The sequence below is a fragment of the Chelon labrosus genome, assembly GCF_963514085.1.
Source record: "Chelon labrosus genome assembly, chromosome: 19".
Classification (NCBI taxonomy): domain Eukaryota; kingdom Metazoa; phylum Chordata; class Actinopteri; order Mugiliformes; family Mugilidae; genus Chelon; species Chelon labrosus.
In genome coordinates this window covers 13,877,589-13,903,933 of record NC_140352.1, presented here as the reverse complement: position 1 = coordinate 13,903,933, position 26,345 = coordinate 13,877,589, and the positions used below count along the sequence as shown (strand labels likewise).

The window sequence follows — 26,345 nt, the reverse complement described above, 5'->3', positions numbered from 1 at the left end:
CAATCTGAGCCCTCAGACTTGTCCACCTGCTTTAACATTGACAGCAAAAACTGTTCAAACTGTGTTTCATAAGATTTATTTTTTTAAAGGAGGAGAGTAAAGAGTAGAAATAATCAGAAGAAAACTGCTGCAGAGGGAAATGAGTGGATGTTATTCTGTTACGACAGGGATCTGGGTGTAGCTCTTCCCTAAAGGGCCGAGCAAACACAAGCGCTTCAGTGCTAATGACCACAACAAAGCCAAACTTAGTCTTGACAGCCTCTATCTTTAATGCAGATTAGCACTGATATCTCACCTGTCCAATCTAAACCACCGGGGAGCTGAAACTGTGAAGGACCTCTCATTAACAGCACAACCAAGGAGCTGCTGCAGAAGGTCGACTTTTAATGAATCCTTGCTGACAGATATTTTCCAGCCCAAAGAATATAGTAATGAGCTCCCCACAGTGCCGCGTTTAGCCAAGCTCTGATCGCCTCATGCATCTGTGGTCTTTGCAAACACTGTATGGGTGCTGTTTGATTTCTTGAGGCCACAAGAAGCTAGGAGCGTGCAACCATGACGCTCAGCCATGCATGTGTGCGCAAACATGTAGGAATGATCACGTCAAAGAGATACCAAATACAGTCTGCTGCGCTAAATCCTCTCTCTGGGCTTTGCTTTGTTTTATTTCAGCCGGGTTTTGAGAGTCCTTTAAAGATGGAGAAATCACACACAGGCACCCAGAGATGTCTGAACAGGAAGTACAGCCTGATGGATTATGTGTTCTGCCTCTCATATGTTTGGAGGTTTTCGGTCTCAGGGTGTTTGTCAGCCAGACGTTGAACACCGTCTGTCATCAACTACACAAGAACCAAACCGCTGAGGAGAAAAGAACGAAGCGACCAGGAATTATGAAGTTTTGTTTAGTGAACTGTGAAGAAGAAAAACAGCAGAAAAGGGCTAGAAAATGGAGAAAGAAAGCAGTGAGGAAGAGGAGCTAAAAAGATGTATAAGGTTCCCATTTTCTTTCAGATTTATGGCAAAGGCAGCTAACTCAGTTTAATCTTGGCTGCATGTTTTATTATCAATGGTTACAGTCAATAAACCTTCCAATAGGACCTTAGTGGACACAACATAACAGATGCTGGGATGTATCAGGCAGCAAGTGAGCATTTTCCCTCAAAGTTCATATTGGAAGCAGAAGAAAATGGACAAATGGAAGAATTTGAATGACTTTGACTAGAACTGCAGCTCTTGTGAGGTGTTCCTGGTCTGCAGTGGTCAGTACCTATCAAAAGTGGTAAGAGGATAAAGAAAAAACAGGATGATGGACCATGGCCAAAGATCATTGAGAAGGCTGACCCATGTGGTCTGAGCCAACAGACGAGCCGCTGTAGCTCAAACTGCTGAATAAGTTAATGCTGGCTCTGACAGAAAGGAGTCAGAACACACAGTGGATTACAGTTTGTTTTGTATGGGGCTGTGTAGCTACAGACCAATCAGTGTGTCCATGCTGACCCCTGTCCACTGATGAAAGCTCCTACAATGGTTAAGCATCAGAACTGGACCATGGATCAATGGAAGAAGGCTGGTCTGGTCTATTGAACAAGGTTTTCTGTTACATTACGGGGGCATGTGTGTTGCTTATATGGTAAACACATGGCACCAGGATGCATCGGAAGAAGCCAAGTCGGTGGAGACAGTGTGATGCTTTGGTCAACGTTCTGCTGGGAGACCTCAGGTCCTTCCATCCAAGAGGATGTTACTTTGACTCGTTCCAACCACCTAATCATTGCTGCAGACCATGTCCACCCTTTCATGGAAACATTATTTCCATACAGCAGGATAGTGCTACCTGGTTCAGGAATGGTTTGAGGAACAACATCAACGAGTTCAAGGTGTTGACTTGGCCTACAAATTCCCCAGATCTCAAACTAATCCAGCATCAGTGTGATGTTCTGGAAAAACTAGTCAGATCCATGGAGGCCCCACCTCTCAACTTAAAGCAGGTCTTAAATGATCTGCTGCCTAACGTCTTAGTGGCACCACAGCACACCTTCAGACCTCTAGAGGAGTTCATGCCTTGATGGTGTGAGGGTTGTTTTGGTAGCAAACTGAGACCAAAATGATATTATGTCACAATGTGATCTGTGTTTTTAGGTCTCTTTGCATGTAGTTATAATCCAAAGCAGGAAACTCTTGTTAAAAATAATTTATTTCGTATTTTGTTCATGGAATGTGAGATGCCTTTTCATGACAGAAGAATGAGTGAAACTGATTTGTTAGACTGGAGGAAAACTACGTTTCATAATAAAACTCAAACATCTAAATAAAAAATGAATCACATGTTTCCAAGAAACCAAGTGGAATCGATAAGTGCTGTTTTCATGTCTTTAAACAGATCTTCATTTTTAATTTAATACTAAAGAGATCAAATGGAGAAATTCTTTCCGTCCTTATTTGACAGCACTGAACACTAGATTTCCAAGTGTACATCCTCAGGGATTTTGCCTGAATACTGACACACAGATCAGAGGACTCGACTGGAGAAATGACTACTAATGTGAGAAGACGTCCTGGTTGGTGGAAGTTCAGACATGATCCCAGAAGTGGTAAGTCTTTTATTAAAGAATGTAAGAATCTACAGTCCAATACTACAGCTGTTAAATCTTGATGGGACTTTTATGTGTTTCACCGTTCTTTTGGATTTTAGAAATCGACTAGGAACAAAATAAAAGGTCAGTCACTCTAAGATCTACAAAGATGTTTTTCTCTTGTTAAAGTGAAAATTAGTTTAAGTGATTTGTTTAATATTTTATTAATGGAACAATTTGGGACTATTTGTAGCACCATATATAAAAGTGAATATCTGTTTTATTAAAAAGAAAGTTTAAAAGACATTTGGACAATTTTACATTTAACAAACAAAACTATTCATTTAATAATGAGCTAAATAAATAATGAAAACAATGGGTAGTTTCAGCCCTAGATACTGTATATCTAACTTAAATGCTTGCTGTATGCTTCTAAAAGAATTCAAACTGATCTTATGATTTGCTTTGTAGAACTACAGCGCAACACCAAACCAATGCTGCTCTACACCATCATGTCTCCTGTGTCTCATCCAGGTCATGGTTAGTCTGGGACCACAAATACTTGGGGTGGAGAGTAGGTCTGAAGTTGAATTTGTTCTCAACAAAATGGCTCTGATTGGTTGAAATTAGCTGGACTTGTTTGAGTTTTCTTGAAGAAGCCACTGGGACAAGTGTTTTTTCGCCTTTGCCAACCACCAAACAACTAATCAGTGAAAAATCGAGTTAATAATAATTCAGCTAATTATTTGCAGTGTATTAAGCACAACAGTCACTGCTTTGGTCTGCAGTTCAAGGGTCGGACATCTAACAGACTCAACAAAGCTAATATGATCTCTGCAGTGGATTTAGATGCTGCGTGCAGAAAACAGCTTAAGTACTGAATAAACAGAGTCATGAAAATGTCTGTGTTTTCCTGCATGAGAGATTCCATGAATTTCATGAAGATCAGGACGGCTGTGAACGCCAACACGTGGCTTCCTGTGGTTTCACAATTGAACAGCAATCACTGAAGGAAGACAAGAGCTGGATAACAATTTGAGTTCTTCCTCCTACAAGCTGCTACAGAATAAAACTGTTTCCATTCAGGAGGTTTAATGTATGTTTTTAAGCTTGTTGCTGTAGGAGCACCTGCAGCGTGAGTTTATGGTTTTTATGAATATCCTTGAGTAAGCCAGCAGGTTCCCATCTCACTAAATCAGCACTATACTGACACAAAATCCACATGGAGCTGTAACTACAATATCATCATTTCCTGCCAACTTTCAATGTAAAATTCTAGGTTTTCAACATGCTGATTATCATTTCACAGATTAATCAGAGTGTTTTATTTTCTGTGTAAGTGGATATAATTTAAATTATCATCACATAACCTAACATCACAAGCCTGTACTAAACCAGTCATTTATCTTTTTTTCCAGAACAATTAACAAACAGCTGGCTGCATACCAGAATTTATTCCTTCCTCAAACACGGTGAGCAGGGAGGACGCTCTAATCCTGTCAGAGCTGCTGGTAATCACAACAACCTCCAGCCAACAAAGCTGCACCGTCACTTTAAACGGAAGAGAAAAGAGAGCATGCATTTTTACTTTGCGGCTTCTAACATCTGGCTGTGTCTCCTGGAGTATGAAGATATGGCGGAAAATGTGGCATGTGCCATAAAATTAGAAGGTAACTACAAAACAAAAGTCATCAACAATGGTTTAAATCAACCGTGTCTAATCATTTATTGTGCAAAAGCCAAATGTTGTCAAGTTTTATATCACTGTAAACTGGATATCTTTGAGGATGTCACCTTTGAGCAACTGTGGTGGAAATGTGTCTCCATTTGACATCTTAAGGTACGGACACACCAAACTGTCATGAAATTACTATGTGCAATAAAGGGCGATGTCACGTCTCCTGTGTCTAGACCATGAAGTTATGCTTGAACGCACCACAAAGACTACAGCCAACAGCCAATTGGTACAGAACTCTTCATACCAGCAGGAGGCAGTAATCAGTATTCATCATTCAAAAGAGTAAACTGGAAGAGCTACTATTGGCTAGGAGGCTAGTTGTTTAGAGGCTAGGAAGCTACGAGGAGCTACTATTAGCTGGGAGAATAGGAAGCTAGGAAGAGCTACTATTCACTGGGAGGCTAGGGAGCTAGGAAGAGCTACTATTATCTGGGAGGCTGGGACGGCAGGAAGAACTATTAGCTGGGAGGCTAGGAAGCTACAAGGAGCTACTATTATCTGGGAGGCTATGAAGTTAGGAAGAACTACTATTGGCTCAGGGGCTAGGAAGCTGGGAAGAGCTACTATTAGCTGGGAGGCTAAATTACGTTTGGGTGGCAAATTTGGGGGTTTATTTTTTGTAAAACAAGTGCCTGATTTATTATTATTAAGTACAGTGGAAGGTTGTTGGGGTGGATGGTGGGCAAACAAAGCAATCATCTTTTACACTAGGACCATAGTTTGCATCCATCCCATCTATGCTTTAAGGTACAGACACACCAAACCAACATCAAAGAGCTATCGGAAGAAGAGGCCGACTGTGATGTTGCCTCACATCACAGGCTTACAATATATTTCATACCCTTTTATCAGTTATTAGTTGACATTTCCTGACTTTATGGGAACATTCAAAACATCAGCTTGAACCAAGGCCCAGGGACTGCTACTGTAGAGCATGGTTAAGTGAATTGCAGTGCTAATGCAGTGGTTTTTCAGACAGTGGGTCTACAAAACTGAATTAAGGCCAAAAACAGTGACCACCAAATCCTTGTGTTAATTATGAAGAAATTCCCTCAAAGCTTCCCTGATACACCAAGCTTCAACATGTAAGACCTTTCTCCACTGTCAGAGTCTGAAAATGTTTAAGAATCACGTTTTTTGAAGATTCATTTCCCATACAGTTTTAATCCATTTTGCCCATTAGAAATCCAAGCTCTATGCAGCCTGGACACCAGACCAACTTCCCTGTCCACAATTCTTTTTTTTTGTCATGGAAAGCTGGTCTGGAATCTTTCCTTTGGGAACTGATTATACTCCAGCAAAGACCTGCCAGGCCAATCAAATCATTTGGCCAGGCTTTAACGGTCAAGGCCGTCATGAACTCATGAAATTCATGGAATCTCTCATGCAGGAAAACACAGACATTTCCTTGACTATATTTACTCAGTACTTTGACTTTCCGAGGATGGTTTATGCACACAGCAGCCGACTCCTCTTCAGAAAGTATTTGTTGTGCATTATACATAGCAAATATAGCATGATGTATATGTTGCAATATCTTTCTGTCTACGTGAACTCAAGACAAAACATGAAGCTGCAGGCCAGTTGGTCTGGAGTCCCTCCGTTGGGAAATGATTGCGCTCCGGCAAAGATCTTGCGGGCAAATCAAATCATTTTGAGCGGGGCTTCAAGTGATGATGGACAGAAGAGCAACAGTGGCTTTGATTGGTTGGAGGACTATCCAAATGATGGCAAACAAGAATAATAACAAAATTTGGATTGTTTGTTAAAATTTGTTTAAATAAAAAATGTACCACTGCTAGGCAATAAGAAATAGGAGAAACATGTCATGAAAATACTAGTTGGCCTTCTAAAACAGGTTGAATTTAAAACAAAATGGCTCTGAATGGTAGGAGGACTATCCAAATGCAGGCAAATGTATTTTTTCCCTCTCTGTGGTATGTTACCAGACTCGTACTCTAAGAACTGAGTCTCACTGCGAGCCTTTTTGGGGTTTAACCCTTTAAACTCTTCCCCTGGGAAAAAACAAAATCCCCAAATTCATTTAAGATTCAAAAAATCTTTGTGTCTCATCACAAGCTCAGAGTGCTATCTGAAAAGCGTACGTCTTGCCTGAATAAAACGGTAAATTACAGAAGTAAATAAAGGCCTCACAACAGTGAGTCAGTGGCACTGCCGTTATTAAACCCGCTTTTAAACCTCTACCAAACAGAAAATGAAGCACAACAATACAACATTTATCTCAATCGCAGAAGTACCAGACAGCCTCTTTATTAAATGCACTTTTAACATGGCAACAGTGACAGAATGGCGGCATGTGGTGTTTTGAGAGCAGATAAAACGGGTCCTGCTACAAGAACCAACAGAGGGAGAAAGGGTTAACGCACCTCAAGCAAAGGACATGCAACTTCTTGTCTTTGACTAAAGCAGAGAAGAGACAGATGATAAAATATTTGCTTTGCTGCCATTTCTTTGTTATACTGTTACGTTCATGAACAAGCTGAATGTGTGACAAAGGGAGATCCTACCAACAAAAAAGTTATAGATAGCTGATTTAATAAATATCAAATAAAATTTGATATCTGAAGGTAAAAGAAAAATTAAGTTCAACAATATCACAAAGTGCAGCTATTTCTATGGGAATCCAAACAATTCAGACATTAAGCTAAGAGTTAATTATGCCACATGCTTCTACTTTAAAAAAGCCAAAAAAAAAAAGGTCAAACTAGGTGATAAATTAACATCATGATGCAAATTACACCAGCTCTCCATCCACTTCAAACTTGAACAACATCTCACTGAGCTCATCAAAAAACAGCAGTGGATGCTTTTGTAAAGAAGCTGCAGATTTACATTAATCACGTATAGCTGATGCTTACCTCTGCTTCGAGCATCTTGTCTCAAACTGAAAAGAGCCTCAGTCATTCGGCTTCATTAGCTCCTCACACACAGGAAATCTTGAATGCATGGCTCAGACAGCTCTCCGTGTTTCACACTCAGCTTTCCCACCAGCTCATTCACAGGGTCTTGATGGATGTGACAGCTGTGCACAGCTGCCACACCCCTGGACTCTGAGATTTCACGGGCATTACCACCACATACTGAGACATTCCTTTCCCGTGAGACGTATAACTGAGAGCATCCGAGTCCCTGACCAGCACGTTCTAACATTCTGTGCGTTTACGATGCAGCCTTTTGTGAACGATGCAAGTCGACAGACCTCGCGTCGCTACGTCCGCCTGAGGGAGGAGAGGCCGGTGAAAGAGCAGCCTTCCTCCGTGTCCCACAGTGTGCCTCCACAGGAGCAGCTGGGGGTTAATTGCCTTGCCCAAAGGCACATGTTTTTAAGTGGGGAGGGACAAACATTCGCTCGTCCACTTCCCTGCTCGGATACTCCCTGCTGCACCAGAGTCAGGGTTGATATTTTGAGATTTTAAACGCTGTGTCTGACTTTGACCTTGACATCGAGAGACTGGATGTGTTCTGAATCCCACAGTGAAAATACATCTATCCTTCAGTTATAAATATCTGTTTTTACATTTCAAATTGATCTTGATTTGAAAGATTCATTATTAATACATAAAATTGTGGCACAGATTTTTTTTAAATGTACTATCGTCTCATTAGAAATCTTGCTGCGATCGACAAATCCCACGAGATCGCTCAATGGAGATTAGTCCACGTGTGAGTGGGATCCAAAACATGACAGAAGCTCCAAATCTGAGAGCACCATCAGAGCTGAAAGCTGATTGGATTTAAAAAAAAAAAAAAAATACAGACGACAGAGAAGAGCTGAAAAGCAAAGACACGTGAAAGATGAGAAACTAGAGGGAAAATATTGCAGAAATGCTGCAAATCTCTGGAACCAATGACAACATTAGTTTGATGAAAACCTCTTACGTAACCAAGTAAAACTGTTTTGTAACTGAAATATATTTCTAAATGTGTTAATATTAGGTATCATTCTCTCTCACATAAACTTCTGGGAACTTCTCATCCAGCTAAGGCTTTCCACCGAGCCCAGTCTTTATAACGTGCAGCCAGCTAATCGAACCTTGCTGTCTTGGCAGATGGCAGTGAAGTGTCAATAAGTGATTCTGGCCACTAGACTCTGCATAGTGCCAGTCTGCAAACCGGTCTAGGAGCTCTGCAGCCATCAGCCTCCTAAGCCTTTTGGTAGTGAGAACACGCCTGTTATTCTCCCAGTCCGACTGGGGAATAGCTATTTTCCAGTGAGCATCATATCAACAGCCAAACAGCACAAGGGCCGCAGATGCCGTTGTCTGAATGGGTTAGAGTTGAGCTAGCTCTCTGGGACAGATATCTGGGGATGCCTCTCTGTACAGGAACCGCCCTGGTCACATTATCTATATGAGAGTCTTGTAAAGCTTCCAGGCCCTCAGGAGAGTGCAATGCTTTCAGAAAACGTCCTTCTGGAGGTTTTGTTTCGTAGACAATTGTCTTCATGACTGAATCCTATTTAAGACTGCTGGAAAGTAGCAGTTTCAGCACTGCTGTTTGGAGAGGGAGTGACATTTCATTCATTCAGTGGACAGTTTTCAGGCAAGGTGGTGATGCAGACCTGTATGGATTAATTTTTTTTATTATTTATTTTAATTGATTCAAGAGTACAACTGTTTTATTCACAAGTGGTTACTGCGGAGTTTTATATGATTGTCGTGTTGTACTTGATTTATTTCTTCAGTCGCAATAAGACTAGACTAGTTTAAACAGTGGGTGGGGCTTTATATGTTGATGGACAGATGAGTGACAGTGACAGTCATACACGTTATCTGAGCACCGTGGACCATCATGAGTTTTTTAAAAAAAATGAGTTTTAAAATGATTCATTACGACCACACTTCAGATTCTGCTTGCTTCCCACATTGTTACTAGCCTGGCGAAGGAATCTGCGTTAACATGTTTTTAGTGCTTAAACTTTAACAGCCCTAGTTTTCATGTAAAGTGGAGCAATATTTGCCAGATTCCAAGAAAATCATTCTGACACAAGAATATCTGTAATGTAGAATATCTGATGTAATAATGAAGTCGCGCATGCATTTATTTAACTATTTCCTCTGCTTTGTCACTATGGTGACTTTAACAAATCCCACTAGAAATAGACTCTATTATAATTCCCTCTGAAATAAAGATGGCTGCTGAATATGTGGAGACCGCTTCAGTGGGATCCCCTTGTCCCTATCCAAGCCCACAGAACGGTACACTGCTCCACATTAAACACTGAGGCGTAGAAAGAAGACAATAGGCTGTGATTACTTTGGCCACTCCAGACAGAAAGACTAGAGCGTAAGAGACGTAAAATGGAGCATTAATATTTGCCTAAGTGAGGCTGGGAGCGATGAGAAGGAGAGAATTATGCAGCACTCTGCTCCATTGTGTCTTTGACAGCATCAGCAGCGGTTGTAGGCTGCTGTTTGAATCATGTTCACCCCCGTGGACAAGCTGACAATCTCCAGTGTTTGCCGGAGAACACGTGACAGTGAGTCTTGAAATGTGTCTATAACACACACATAGACACATTCACAGTTTCCATGACCACAGCCGGTCCATGTGTGCATTAAAGTGAGCATGCCTGCATGTAAGGGAACGCCACTGTATGCTAATCTGTGATGTGTCCTTGCAGTAGGAGCACCACGCATGTTTGTGTGTGTTTATGCATTTAGCGAGCTGGAAAAAAAAAAAGGAAAAAAAAAAAGCAGTGAAACATCAAAGGACTATTAAACACACAGATACACACAGCAAACGCTGACTGCTGCAGGGGTTTCTATTGCATCAGAAGAGGAGGCGAGACTCCCCGACTCCCCGAGAGGATGAGGAGAGATAACCAATCCTGTATGAGCTGCAGACCAGCAACACACGGGGAGGAAGAGACAGTATGTGCGTAACCAGCTAATAGGCTGAGCTGCTGCTAGTGTATATGACAGAAAACACATGACAGGTTGTGTATGTGTTCAAATGACAAAGGCTGATTTTATACTTTTATACACATATGTAATTAAATGTTATAAGTTCAGCACTAATTTCTAATTTCATTTCCTGTCAGTGATAGTTAGTCAAGGCAGGTCGATCGATGAGGGTCTGTGGTCCGAGTTATATCGGTTTCTTCTGCACCAGACGTTTGTCAGAGGCTTTTCAGCAACGAGAATATACAGCAGGATGTATTAGTTATTTATAGGGATTTCCATAAGTATTTATTTATACAGTAAATTTGTGAAAAAAATATTGTAGGTTTTTATCGCGATTAATCACATGATTTAGTTAATAATTAGTTAATTTATGTATCTGTTTTAAATGTACCTGGAAGGGAGATTTTTCAACAGGATCCATTTATTTAGGACTATGTTCAAGTGAGGACGAATCCATATTTGCTCCTTATACATGTGATATGAACAAATATGGTTTCAACTCACTTTACTCTACTAGGGCTATCAATAGATTAAAATAATTAATCGCGATTAATCACATGATTAATCTAAAGGCAACAAACGTTGATGCAACGTACCTGGAAGGAATATTTTTTAAGTTTGTTTTTTAGATTAATTTATAGCAACGCATAACTTCTATGATGCCATCGCTCCATCTGGGTTCACTTGATGCTCCAAACCCGGTATCAGCAATGGGAATTTTGTAGGAGCCAAAGTGGTGGAACGTCTTTCCTTTAGGTTCGGGGAAAATTTTTTTTTGCCTCATATGTCAGTCAACTGTATCAGTCGTCTCCTGTTGCCACATTGCTGTTAGTTTGGATGGAAATCAATAATGCAGTTAACAAAACTGCTGCTGGAGGTTAATATTTGCACTGATATACAGTATGCTGTTTTACATTAATTCCTGTTTTCATTAACCTCTACAACAAAGTGCAAATTTAACATTGCCCACAGAGATGTCAGGTTGCAATAAACCAGAATCGTCCTTACAGCAGTGTTTGGATTATTTTATATATAAACTACAATGTGTATGTTTGTGGTAATGAAGGAAAAACCAGTGCAGCCAACTGATGTTTTTAAAGAGTTCAGCTCTATGGCTTAGCGGAAGAAGATACACCCAGTCTTAGTACACAGTGGTTGTTATTAGGACGCATTTATTGTTGCTCTTGGTTTTGTCCTCCCAGCTTTAACCGTCAACATTTAAATGTAAAATATTGCAAACATCTAACGCCCTGTTTAATTCTAAAGCAGCAGCTTTTCTATTGTTCCATTTCAGAAAATCCTTCAGCAGAGTTTCTGTTCACTACGTCAGCAGTCTTTCAGATTATCACGTAATTTTATGGTTAAGATGCTGTAAGCTGCAGGAAGTGCTTAGGTTAGCATATACACAACAGCACGATCTCCCACAGGCCACACTGAAGCACGGGTGAAAAGGGTCTGTTCAATAAGCATAATATATTCAAGTCTGGACCTATTAATGCTTTATAGCCTTTAGAATTGAGCTTGTCAAGCTGAAAGAGAAATGTAACATTTATATTTTAGACCAAAATCACACCTAGCTATGTGTCATCTTTGTCATGTTTTCTCAGTAACATCCAGTTTTAGTTGATTGGTTAGATACTAAATAATGTTTGAATCTTACAAGAAGCAGGTCAAATTAATTAATCCAAAACCGGCATGGCTAAAAACACAAAGTTTTCTGTTTCTAATTATTTTCAACATAATCATAATACAACAAACATGGATTCTGCTCAGCAGTTGGCCCCCCTGAATCATCTCAGTCGCAGTTCCACAGTTCATTCACACCAGAGTACACAGTGTGAAAAAACAAACAAGACAAATCAAAAGATTTGAATTTAAAACCAAATCGTTACCTTAATCAAATATATATTATATAGCCAACAGTACTTCTGAGTTGTTAAATCTTTATATTCTGATGATTTGATCCATTTATAATTCAGACTGTTCAACAAAATATCTTCCATCATTTACCACTTACACAGGAAATCCATAAATTCAGCGATTTTGACGACAAAAATGATCGAAATGACGGAAATCATACTGAATTTACATTTATATCACAGACCAATGTTGTGTCAAATAGTATAATTTCATTAATCAATAGTGTCATTTATTTTATCATCATTACTTTTCATGAGGCACTGGCTCACCTGCCTCCCCTGACCGCATGTCCCTGTCTGACTGTGATGAATCTGGTCCAAAGATGATGCATGTAAACTTTATCTCTGCATTGTATTTTTCACAGAATGGAAGTTCCTCAGTTTGGAAACTTTAAACCAGCTCGTACAGTAGCTTCAAACTAATGAGGAGGATGGCATGAAGCTGCCCAGTGACCACTAATGGCCCTGCTTTCAGATTAAATTGTGCCGTTCACTCTGTTGACATACCAGTCTCGCCAGCGTCTGGTAGAAATTCTGGGTCTGGTTTCATTTTGATGATAGGATTTAATAAGAGCGCCCTCTCAGAGGAAGACTGTGTGGTTGTAACAGCGTGGGCTCAAGTCTGGCTTGTGATTTCAAATACCCATATCTTCCACATCCTCCATCTCTGAGTAAAGTGGGAGTCCAGATCACACTGGCATTACTGAAAGGAATAAGAGGGCATGAAAACACTTTCAAAGCCGTCTCCATTACGACTCTCGGGACTACTCAGAGCTGATCATCGGCTAATTAAATAATAACCCACGTAAAACTACCCTGAGGGCCATGAGCTGTCAAATGTGAAACTTTACAGCTATAAGGTGTCTGAATTGTGATGAAAATAATCCATGCTGTCCACTGGGTCCAAGCTTGGACACAGATGTCAAGGGATCAGTAAATGTGTGCAATACATCCAATATGTCAAGTCAAGTCAAGTCAAGTCACGTTTATTTATATAGCACACTTAAACGCAATGTAATTGACCCAAGGTGCTCACAGAAATAAAATATATACAGTAATAAAAACAAAAATATAAATGACAAAAAAAAGTAAATAAAACATAAATAAATGAAAATACAAAATAATAATAATAATAATAATAATAATAAACAGATTATGATTGTAGATAAAAGAACATATGGTTACTGAAACTAATACTACTAGAGAAAGATGTACAGTAAAGTTAAAGATGCCAGTTAATATAATACTGAAAAGAAATAGAAATAAGATAAATAAACAAACAAGGGGAGAAATTAATGGACATTATAGGCCAAAGAAAATAGATGGGTCTTTAAATTTGACTCTCAAACTGACGCTAGCATCCCGGGGGAAGTTTGGAGCCAGAGTCTGCACAGCACAGTCCGAGAATGGAGCCAGCGATGACCTGCCCATACTTCCACCAGACTCACTCGCGTTCGTGCTCGTATCATTTGATCAATACTGTGCTGTGCTCTACCTCCGCCAGTTACAAAGAAATGTTGGATTATACACTGTACTTATTTTATTTTATTTTTTCCTCCAACTCTAACATTCATACGGGACTGCTTTACGAAACGGTTGATATGGCAACTGTCACTTATCATGAAGTGACATCCTGTTTCTATAATGTCAAATAACTAACTAAAACTAAACGTCTCAAATAAAAAGGGTTAGGGTTAAAAATAAAAATGGACATTTGAACATATATCAGCATTAACATCTTATCCTGTGTATCAACGAATGAAAAAAATGTATTCGACGTGTGTACTTTAGTGTTTAGAGGGGGTGGAGCTTATGACCTATACTGCAGCCAGCCACCAGGGGGAGCTTTACTTATTTTGGCAGCCTCAGTTTTGAGCAGCTGTCATGGCGTCCACTTTTACTACAGTCTATGAGTTGAACTGGTCCCAATTTTGAAACTATGACCAATGGGAACGACTGATTGTCACAACCTCAAGGGAGGGACAAAATGCTGAGAGCCCACATGAATCTTTTAATAATAAAACAAATGGATTGCACTGAATTAAATCAAATATGAAGTCAGTAAATCAGCAATGTTTGTAGAGTTTGTGTAATCGAATGCTAGAGATTGAAATGCTTCCATACTTGGTAGTTTGGACAAGTTTGACTCGGGAGGACAGGAGCACACAGGATTGGAACAGCGGCGTACTTGAAATGTCACCGCCTAGTCCACACATGTTACATATACTAGCGACGTTTTCGTGTTCTTCTTGTTTCTTTTCTTTGGATCTCAGTGTAGGAAAAAAACTACAAGAGGATTTCCAAGGAAACCAGAGCCTGCAATGCCCACGAGAGACCAACTGTCAGCTACAAAGGGGTGAATCTTTATTACTGGCCGAGGGCAGTCTTGCAACAATGGGAAACGTCGGCATCTTTTTTTTTAAAATAATTTTAAATTTCTGCTTCTTCTATTGTTTTCTCTGGTGTACCAAAAACATACCGAACAGAGACATCAAAACTGAGGCTCATACCAAACATTACGCCCCTACAGAGGAAGTCATTAAGAGGACATTTTCTTCTAAGAATAGATGAATTTTGATTTGAGATGAAAACTTTTGTACCAAGTAGATTTTTACATAAATGAAAAAAACATCTTTGGAAGACCGTAAAACCCTTTCATGTCACTATGTCTGTAAAGTATTGACAATGCAACCTGAAGTGTTGAGTCCATCTCCTCCATGCCAGCTACCATATTTGTGTTTGTTGCCTGGCCTCACCACAAGAAGAGGACATTCACATTCTGCATCCTGCTTACAAAACTCAGACTTCACAGCCGCTGCCAACATCCTATTTGAATCACTCAAAACACGCAGTCCTGCAGTGGTTGAAATCAGCAGCTGTAACCAGCAGCTTTCAGGAAGAACTGGACTACACAGAGACAAAACAAGCCTATTGTTGCTGATAATAACATTACGTATTCAGAAATCAACCAGCAGAACACGACTCGTGGAGGGTTTTCCTCGCCTGCCGCCGACTATTTTGTTCACACGCTGAGGCAGAAATGTCACAGCAAACAGCACAACAGTTAAAAGAGTTAAAGACAAAAGTGTGCGCCAGCATGTGACCAACACCAAACGCGATGGAGGAAAGTCAAGCAGGCATGCAAAGACACAATGGAGTTATCCTATTAGAGACAAATCCACACAGAGGCGCAGACTTACGCCGAAACACAAACACAATATTGGCACTGACCTTGAAGCTCCAGTAGTTTGGTTGTTGCTAAGGGGAGGTTGGGGGGGGGGGGGGGGTGCAAAGAGCAAAGGAGACAGAAAAGGGGAAGGAAAGGGGAGGGAAAAGAGGGGGAAAAAAGGATTGAGAGAGAGACATTTTCTCATGTGTTGAGCTGCAAAAAAGAAATAAACGGCTGGTTAGAACCAGAGTGGGGAGAAATGCTTTGTCACTCAGCTCCCCTGTGAAGATATGGAAGTGATCCCGCAAAGTGTGACTAATGATGCTGTCAAAGTGTAACAGTACTTCAGATTTGTGCAGCGAATGCTCCAAAATGACCACAAATCGGAAAGCAAACAAACCGATAAATGACTTATCTTCGGGCCAGCTGAGAAAATGACGTGCTAATTATTGTGATGATAGCAAGATTAACTTGCGTTGTCCTTCACTGCCGTCATAATAGGACTTTAATTGCTTGTAATTGCTTCTCTGCAATTAATCAAATGTTTACAGTGAGTACATGCGCGCTAATAACGGAGGCCCAGGCACCAAGCTCTAAGAACCTGCCCCACAGTGTCCGTGGGTAGGGAGCCAGCTGGCCTGGAACCAGGAGCAGGATTAAAGAGGCAAGACACTGGATTAAGAAGCCAACACTCAGATCAACATTTTCGATTTCTAAAGATACAGCTGATTGTTGTTAATTGGCACGTTCATCCGCCGATGGCCAAAAGTATGTGAACAACCCTGAATACTTGGTTGATTTGAAGTAACATTTCTCATATTTTTCTTTCTTTATTGGTTTTTATTCCATTAACAACTATTGTCGTGTATCAAACAGAGCTGCAACGGCTCATTGATGATGTCAAAGGTGGCCCGTACGTCTTTTTACACTGTGAATGGCACTGAGACAGATTCGGTGCTATGGTGTAATTGTGGCTGGACCGAGTGAATTAGCATAAAGTACTGCAACAGTATGATCTACTGATGTTGGAGTTATGACTCTGTGCACAACCACAGATTTTCAGTTCGATGTGGAGGAAGCTGCCGTCAACATGTGCTGGAAAGACTGGAACCATGAGAGGTAATGATTACCGTCTGCACCTCCATAAATGATGCTTTCAGCCTGAATGAAGTAAGTAAAAAAAAACAAAAAAAAAAAAAACGCAACACTATTTCCCTGACCAACTTCCATTCATTACCCTGCACTGATGAGAGCTGGGCGAGCTGAATCAGAAAACAGACCTAAACAGGCTCCCTGAATATTTAAGGCCGATGAGAAAGAAAAGAGTTTGAGAGAGGCGGCCCTCCAGAGAGTGACCTTGTGTAGACCTTACAAGGCGGCTTTGTACTGTATAATAACTGTGATTAGATGTTTAACTGAGTTTATAGTGTCCTCCACAGAGGGTGCCATGCTTTCAGTCCAATGACTTTGTCATGTAGCAGAATGTCTAAAAAGCCTGGGCTCAGTTTAATCATTCATTCATTCATTCATTTTCTGTAAACACTTGTCCTCTAGAGGGTTGCGGAGGGCCTGGAGCCTATCCCAGCTGTCACTGGGCGAGAGGTACACCCTGGACAGGTCGCCAGTCCATCGCAGGGCTAACACAGAGAGACAGACAACCATTCACACTCATGTGCACACATACGGCCAATTTAGAATCACCAGTTAACCTAACCAGCATGTCTTTGGACAGTGGGAGGAAGCTGGAGTACCCGGAGAGAACCCACGCAGACACAGGGAGAACATGGAAACTCTACACAGAAAGGCCCAGATGGAATCGAACCCATCTTCTTACTGTGAGGCATAAGTGCTAACCACTATACAACTCTGCCGCCCTCTAGTTTTCTAGACTATTAAACACTCTTTAAAGCTTTACAAAGACACACTAAAATTTAATCTCTAATTACAATAACAGGTTCAGAGAACTCCAAACGCAGAGATATGTGATCTCCATTTTCCATCTTGGTAAAAGCAGCAAGGAGACACACACAATAATTGATTAACAGGCTCGTTGTACCATTAAAGGTCTATTATTATTATTATTATTATTATTATTATATCTTCTCCTACGTGGGGTAAGGGAAATTTTCTCTTACTTCAGTGAAGCTACTATTGAGGAAATATAAAGATTTATTGCTGAAAGCAGTAAAATGGTCGCTATAGTTTTCTGTTTCGCAATTAATGCACTCCAGTAAAGCCACTTTTGAGGAAAGCCTCTCCTCTCGTGCTCATCTCTCCCCACATTCAGGGTGTAACTGTCCAGAGTGTACCCTCCCTCTACCCAGCGACGACTGGAATAGGCTCAAAACGAATGTAGGTCTTTGTGAGGGGCTGAGTTAACAGTAACTGATGTGTAGACTTCACCACAGCTTGTTTGGCTTGGAGCTGACATCATGTACAAAGGCTAGGAACATACAACTAAAGACTACATCCTGAACTTATAAGCGGATGGACTCTAGTATTCCACTAATAATGAAATAAATATGCCTCGTGTTACCACCTCAATTAGAACAGACTGATCAGAAGCAGTTTTTAATCAGATGTAGAGGGACGGTATAAACCTTCAATCATCTGATCTCCTAACAACCATGTAAACACTTGATCTACTGGTTTCTCTCTCTGGTTGGAATTGTTTCTGAGCATGTTTTCTCCATGTGGGGTAAACATCAGGGGACGTGTTTCCACGAGGGATAGAAATATGAAACAAGTGTTTGAGAAGATGAACCAAGCTGGAATCCATGTGGACAGCATTGTTGGAGACATGGAGGCATCTTGGTCGCCTTCTTCTACTCTATCAATTCAGGGTCAAAGATAAGGTTCTTCTTCTTCTGTTCCATTTCCGGCAGAGTTGAAGCTCCACAGCAGCACATATCTGATCGGATAATTTTATTTGTACTGTCCATGGAAACACAGATTTAGTTGAGATGCAGAACTTTTCCTTTTTGTTGCAGGCAGAAAATAATAATCATATCAAAGCTACCTCCCCAGTTCACCCTCCTTCCATGGTGGATTGTGCTACCTTGTCACTCTCAGACCTGCAGAGTCTTGAACACAAGTTTAAATCTACAAACGGCTGTCACAACAAACGATTTGCAGCCATTTCAGCTAAAGTGGGTGTGCAGAACTGACGCTGGGAATACGACTAAATAAGGAACCCTCAAAGTTAAAGCTCTAAAAATCCTCCTGATGCAAAATCAGCATCAGTAACATAGAAAACTCAACCCAAAGCCAGAGCATTTCATTAAAAAATGTTTCTGACTAGGCGGCACAGTGGAGAGGTGGTTAGCGCTGATGCCTCACAGCAAGAAGGTCCTGGGTTCGAATCCATGGGTCGACTGGGCCTTTCTGTGTGGTGTCTGCGTGGGTTCTCTCCGGGTACTCCGGCTTCCTCCCACCATCCAAAGACATGCTCATTAGGTTAATTATTCACCGTGGACTCATCAGTCAGAAGCTGATTGAAAAGACAAACTCTGTGGATTGTTTGGGGTCAGTTTTGGGGTTAATTTAGAGTCTGACTTTATCACCAACGCTGTGAGAGCTAAAAAATTGAACTAAGGGGTAGGTGGAAGCAGCAGCTTTTACTTTCTCTCCTGGAATCTCAGGTGGAGCTCTTGGCAACTCATCTCACCGTCTTTCATGGAGAAAATAGGCAGGACAGAGGAAACAAACGAAGCCTCAGGGCTGCTGTGACCCAGATTCAGAGCTCAGTGTTGGCTTCAAGGCCTCGGCCCGAGCCTGCCGACCCAAACACAGCCATTGTACCTGACCCAAAGCTGCCAAGCCTCAGTCTGCCTCAGCCAATGCAACAGCTCAAACATTTAAAGTCTGCACAGCCACATTAGGCATCTGAAACTGTGTCATTTTAAAACAGTAAATTCACATTTACATGTAGTTTTTCTGTTATAATACCATTATCAGCCGGTAAAGTTTAGAAAACAGACAAGCAGAGAACTTTCTGTTACCACCACTTACGACGACTACTCTGAAGATGACGAGAGATGGACACCAAGACTATGACTGTGTCTTGACTGACTATAAGGAATCAAAAGCTTCAGCAGATGAGATGAAACAGATTCATCACCAGTCAAAGCTTCATGGTAGAGTGGCAAAGAGAAATTACACCAATCAGCCATAACATTATGACCACTGATAGGAGAAGTAAGTAACATTGACCATCTTGTGACAATTCAGTGTTCTGAACCTGGTATTCATGTGGATGTTACTTAGACGTGTACCACCCACCTAGACCAGACCAGGCACCCCCACCCCATAGCAATGACACGCCTTGATGGCAGCAGCCATCCCCAGTAGGATGCAGCCTGACACTAGCACACACACAAAAACGCACAAGGTGTTGACCTGGCCTCCAAATTAACCAGATCCCAAACTGATCAATTATCCGTGGGATGCACTGGAACAAGCCTGATTCACAGAGACCCCTCCCCTCAACCCATAGGACCCAAAGGCCCCCAATAACAACATCCTGTTGCCAGACACCACAGGACAACCTCAGAAGACCCGTGTCCATTCTCTGATGAGTCACAACTGCTTTGGAGGCACAAGGGAGACCTACACAATATCAGGAAGGTGGTCATAATGTTATGCCTGATCTGTGAAAATCTTCTAAGAAATTATTCAGGGCTGTCTTCTTCTTCTGTCTCCAATGTTGCTGTCCACATGTCCACATTCCAGCTTGTTTTATCTTTTACCTCATTCTACTAATTCTGACCATAAGATGACTAAAATAACAGTCATGGTCACATCCTGCTCTCTGATTTATTGGAAATGATTCTGAGGCCAGTTTTGGCTGAGCAGATCGATCGTTTTCCGTCCTTTCATCACAAGCTCACAATCAATAACCGTCCCTCTTGAATTCACGTCTCACAAGTTTTACTTTCTGACTTTTTTCGTCTCAGCACTAACACAATCATGTCTCAATATGTGCAGCTAACAACCCCTGTAACCTCCAGCTGGTGTCACGCTTCAATCAGTTCCACACGGCGGCTTCATAATTACAAGTTGACAACGGGGAAATAGGCGTTAATATTATCACTCTTCACCCAGGTTCTTGTCTTGAGTTACTGCGACACTGACAAACAGCCGATAATTGTGAAGTCAAGCACCCGTTGTGTTAGAATCCCTAATATATCTTGGCATTCACACAGAGCCGCGCGCTGTGTAATCACCTGCTTGCTCGGTTTATTCACCTTAAATTGGAATGGCAAAAAAAACAAACCAAAAAAAAAACAAAGCGCCGAGTCACTACACAGATAATTTAATGCACCAACAAGAAGACGTTTTCTATATTTTTTTTTTTGGAACATAAAACACGTCTCATCGAACACAAACAGGCCCCCAATGCACCGTGACTCAGTGATCACCGCCTGCAATGTTCCTCAATCACTTGAGCTGAAATCCCAGGGTGCACATATTGCACCGAGACCGGCAGGACTTAGAGAGATGACAGAGAGGAGGGAGAGGGAGGGATGAGCGGAGGGACATGCATGCCTGACCTGCATGCCAAGTAGCCATCTTTGTGCCCAAAAACCAGGTGACCACTCCGACACCACCTCCACTCCACCTCCTCACAGCCCGCCGACACATGTGCGCACAGTCTCCTCTCCATCCACACATGCATGAAGACACATGACTGCGGCAGCTCGGACACACCTGACCCTCACCTGCCTGCCTGCCTGCACGGGACCAAACACAAAACCCTCCCCTGAAATAAAAACAAAACCACATCACATCAGACAGGATGGCGGGCTCTCATCAGGTCTACCTGGCTGACATCACCTCCTGAACACACACTCCTCTACTCTCCATCACTCCTTTCATGCACACGGTCACGGCAGCGCCACAGAAACGTCTCGGCTGAAGATGCAAGGTTAGAGGAGAGTTACCGTTGCGACTTAATGACGGCGCATCCTCCCGCTCCACACGCCTCCCTCTTCCTCCTCCCCCATCTCCATCTTTTTTTTTTCTCCTTTCCTTTTTTTTTCCCCCGCTGCAGCTCTCTCCCGCACCCCGAGGATCTGCCAGAGTCCCCCCCTTCGCTGGTACCCGTAGTAGCGCCTAGGAGGCAGTCAGCATATCTTCCTGCCCCTCCTCCTCCTCCTCTTCCTCCTCGAGTTCCTCCTCCTCCTGTTCCTCTCTCTCTCTCTCTCTCTCTCTCTCTTTTCGTCTGTCACTCAGTCTCACCCCTCCCTCCTTCCTTCACCGTCTCTCCCCATGTCCCTCGTTTCTCTCTCCCAGTACAGCGTGTGCCTCCCTCCAAAGCCCAGGCATCGCCAACCATATGATATCACTCAGTCGCCTTATATGGGAGATGGTGGGTTGCCATAACGACAGTAGACTCCACCTGTTTCTCCATCGCTCTCTCTCTCTCTCTCTCTCTCTCTCTCTCTCTCTCTCTCTCTCCACACCTCAGTCTCAGGAGATGGGATGGTGTGGTTTTTGGTAAATAGACTCATGGAGAGCAAAGAGTGGGTGGAGAGGAAGGAGGAGCCGCACGGGTGGAAGCAGACATGACGGACAGAAGCTAAAGAAAGAACAGAGAGAGCAGAGTAGACTTAAAGACACACACCTCAACATTTTTTTCCCCTGTTCCTTCTTCCCCGAGAGCGGCGTGAGGAGGTCAATACCAATCTCACGTCTGCATTAAACACAGAGCTGCAGCCGGGACAGGTAATCAAAAGTGTTTAGACGTCAACGGCCGGGCGCCGGAGGAAGGTGGAGGAAGTAAGCGGGGATGACGGTGCAGAATTTCAGACTGATATTCACGGCGTTTCAGTGTTGAAAAGTGACATAAATATTTAAGGTGACGAAAAGAGAGATAAGCGGCTCTTTCTCCCCTCTGCCCCGGCATCACAGCGTGGATGTCAGATCGTTGGTTTCAGGCTATTACAGAAATGATTGATCTGAGAGGTCCGTCCAACAAGAACTCCAATTTTTTTTTTTTGGTGAGCGACAGCCCATCACAGCCACTCCTCGTCACAGCTCGCCCGGGCTTTTCAAACTAGTACATGGATTCACCCTAGAAACCTAAAGTAGGACGATACCAGCGCTGTGGTCCTGGAAAAGCACCTCGCGGAAGGCGGTATGGTTCACTCAGAGAGAAAATCTAGGCACGCAGGATCACAGTCGGTCTTTTTACACTCACTTGCTAATACATTAGGTACATGAGTACACATTCATATACAACAATCTTGAACTAAATCCTCCTGCACGGCTGCTCAAACGCTCAGTTGATGTTGAAACAGCGTCAGAAAGGAGGTCATGATGACAGATGATCATTTTGGAGGATGTAGTTTGTGGTGCTCTTACGAGGGATTGAATTAAAAGCGGTTCTGTTATTTAGCCTAGCCCACTGACTAAAATTGGGTGGCGGCCAAAATAATAGGAAAATGTGTCAATAGTACTAATCTCATTGTTTTTAGGCAGCTATTCACTCAGTAATTGTGAATTTTGTTACATCTCACTGTGGCCTGGGGATGGAGACAATCAGATCTTTCAGCAGGTGTCTTTTATACATGGAGCCATTTGTTGTTTATTTTCTCACAGTCAATTTTGTGTTTTTAGTTAGAAATTCTCCCCCAAAGCTCAAATAAGGCAGAAAGGGGTTACAATGACCTGTTTCCTGCAATACAACCGTGGTTCAGACTGATATACACTCATTTGTTTGTCTGGAGTCTCTCTGTTGGGAACTGACTATGCTCCTGCCAATCAAATCGTTTGGGCGGGGCTTTATGTGGTGATGGACAGAGGAGTAACAATGACGTAGTCATACACGTCAGTGTAGAGGTATGTTTTGCGCTATTACTCTTGAAACAAGCCCCAAAATTAAATCCAAATAACTCATATTCTGATAAGAACTGAGTCTGACTATGCTTGGATAGTCCATTGGAGGGTTGATTAATGTTGACTAAAAACTGACACAAGTTGTCTATCTGAACGTGATGTTAAATTTACAGCCCACACAGACTTATTCCACAGACGATCAAAAACAGAAAACATCTGACTTCAGCTGGAGTTTTGCACAGGTTGTAGATAACTATACTGCAATTATTCTGGTGATCTGCTGGTTTCTCTCTGGATGGAATACATCCATTCTTTCTGAGCATGTATGCTCCATGTGGGATAAACATCAGGTGATGAGATTCCAGGAGGGACAGAAACATGGAGCTAGCAAAAAACAATCAGCTGTTCAAACCCTGAATGCATATGGACAACAATGTTGGAAACGTGGAGACATCTCAGTCACCTTCTTCTACTCTATCGATTCAGGGTTGGAAATAAAGATGAAGACAAAGCCTTCTTCTTATTCTTCTTCTTCTTGTAACAACATTCTGTTACCAAACACCACAGGACACCCTTAGAAGACCCATGTCCTAATTAGGGTTAGCGTTAGGGTTAGGGTTAGCCAAGCAGGAGAAATATCACCCATGTACACGTTGCTACTGTGTAAAAAAGACTTAAGAGATGGTGGTATACATTCTTCTATTTGGAGGGAGTTGGGTTTGCAGCGTCCCCATTCATCCTGCCTTTATGCTATGCTAAGCACATCCTAACTCCAGCTGCGTACTCTATACAGACACAAAATCATCTCACTCTGGAAAAGAAACAAAATGATTTCCCTAAATGCTTACTTATTCCTTTAAGCCAATCAAAGGAAAGCTGATGCAGGCTGCTCTGTTAGGACCGTCAGTCACATGTATCACATCAGAGCATGTGGCGGTTGAAGGCAGAAAGAAAGGGTGCAGGTCTGATGGAGGTTACTATTTTAAATTCTGACATTTTCTCACTGGCTCTCTTAAATCCTTTTCTCCACATTCTGTCCTCACACACTTTACAATAACAATCGCTAAAAAAACAAAAGTGGTCATTACCGACCCAGCTAAGCGGGTTGTGGAAATGCCTCCACTGTGTGTATCTGAAACCCCAGAGGCATCTCGCCACATAATGTGTCTGCGTGGGTTTCCAGGCCCTCCAATGTGCTGTCATTATCCGTCAGGAAGAAAATGGCCACATGTGGAAACAGAAAGCACTCAGAGAGCTCATCCCTCCCCCCTAGGCTGCACTCTCCTACACATTAGTTACTGTACAGCGATCTGGATCGGCATCAAAATGCACGCAGCGATTGATGCATTTGTGCTCTTGAACATCTGGCTACTTGTGAGGAAACAGCCAAACATTTTCGGTGTTAATCACCACACCGAAATCGAAGTTTACGCTAAATTTGCTTGAAATCTGTTGACTAGTTAAAGAGAAATCAAATGTGAGCAAAACGCCTTCAGCTTACAACCACAAATCAGTTTGTGCTCTCAGCTGAATTAATCCGAATACTGATCAAATTCTTTTGGACATGCTTTTATATACACCAATAAGCCATAAAATGATGACCATTGACAGGGAACGTGAATACTGCTGATTATCCGGTTATCACGGCTTCTGTCAGTGAGTGGGATATATCTGGCAGCAAGGGAACATTTTGTTCTCACAGTTGATGTTAGAAACAGGAAAAATGTTCAAGTGTAAAAGATTTTAGAAACTTTGACAACTGGGTCAGAGCATCTCCTGAACCGCAACTCTTGTTGGGGTGTTCCTGGTCTATCAAAAGTGGCCCTAAGAGGGAAAAGAGGTGACCCAGAGAAAGTCACTGATGTCATTGATGAATGTGGTGGGTGTGAAGGCTGACCCGTGTGGTCCGGTCCAACGTATGAGCTACTGCAGCTCTGACTGCTGAGAAAGAGAAAGGAGTTGGACGTGCTGGACAAGCAAGTTTGACTCCTCCTAACTCCCAGCTATTTCAAAAATGGTCAAAGAGGTGGAACTACAGTTTTTGGTAGGTCTTAGCAATTAGAAGCTACAGGAGTATTAATGCCCTCTGCAGGGTTAAATTTATTACAACTGCACTTCAGATTCTACTTGCTTTCCACAGCGTTACTAGCCTAGCTATCTGGTAACACACCATTTGGATTGCATTATGTTTCAACCAATGAAGAGAAAAATAATATCTCTACTCCAGTCCATCACCCCACGAAGCCCACCCAAAAGATTTAATTGGTCTGGCAGATCTAAATAACTGCTACAAAGATTATTAGACATGATCGAGGTTATGTGTGGTGTAGAGTCCCGAACTAATAATCATCAGGAGGATTCCAGGTGTAAGATGCTGTATGTTAGCCCTTAAATAGTAAGTAGCGGGCTCTTAAGTACTCATGTTACAAGGTAACCGCATTGAAGTTTTTTTGTTGTTTAGTTATATGACAGCAAATAATTGGAGGTAAGTATGAAGTTACCTGTCGCCCGGCTGCAGCAGAGCCCTGCGACATGCTGCCGGGGCTGTTGGAGTACTTGTTTTTCTGGAGATCCATGAGGGCGTCTCGCTGCCTTTCGATGTCCGCCTTGTGGATGCTGTTCAAGGCCTCCAGGCTCTTGGCGGCCACCGAGTTGTGCCGGCGGTCCAGCGAGGATGATGTGAACCCCCCGTTGGTGTTGTCGAGGAACCGCCGGGCCCCGCGGCCGCCACTGGCAGCCAGCGTGTGGTAATCCCGCGGGAACTCGGCATCACCGGCAGAGATCATGGGACCCTTTCTCTTCTCTCTACCTGCAGTGGGAGTGTAGGGACGGGGAGACATAAAGAAGAAGGGTTATGATTATGATAAAAAACAAACAAACACTGGGGTTAGTTAAATGGGTATAGATGGTTTAATAAAGCTCCCGCTGGGGCACCAGATTTCTGGAGCATTTGTGGACTAGCTAGACGCTAGTTTTGGACATGAACCCAAATTATATTTAATCATAGTCTTCTTTATTTGTTTTTAATTTGAAAATGTGGAGACGTCATGCACAGCTTTGTTGGACAGTCCAGAAGACATTCCTGCAACCAGGTCTACATTAGCAATATTGTATCTGAGGATATGTGGAGTAGACCATTGTTGAAACAAATTCTAGAAATTAGACCGAACATTGAGGTGA

General features: G+C 42.2%; 1 protein-coding gene across 1 annotated transcript in view; it reads right to left on the bottom strand.

The window, feature by feature from the left end:
* The window catches only part of srcin1b (SRC kinase signaling inhibitor 1b), a gene marked incomplete at its 3' end in the record, with an annotated part of 64,087 nt that extends 38,118 nt beyond the window's left edge, over window positions 1-25,969 (bottom strand). The window contains exons 1-2 of the mRNA XM_084568041.1: window positions 25,667-25,969; window positions 15,389-15,415 (exon numbers count right to left, since the gene is read on the bottom strand). Coding sequence (XP_084424167.1) covers window positions 15,389-15,415; window positions 25,667-25,951 — 312 coding nt within the window. The 5' untranslated portion in view covers window positions 25,952-25,969. The remainder of the gene's footprint in view (window positions 1-15,388; window positions 15,416-25,666) is intronic.
* Between the last annotated feature and the right edge of the window lie 376 nt (window positions 25,970-26,345).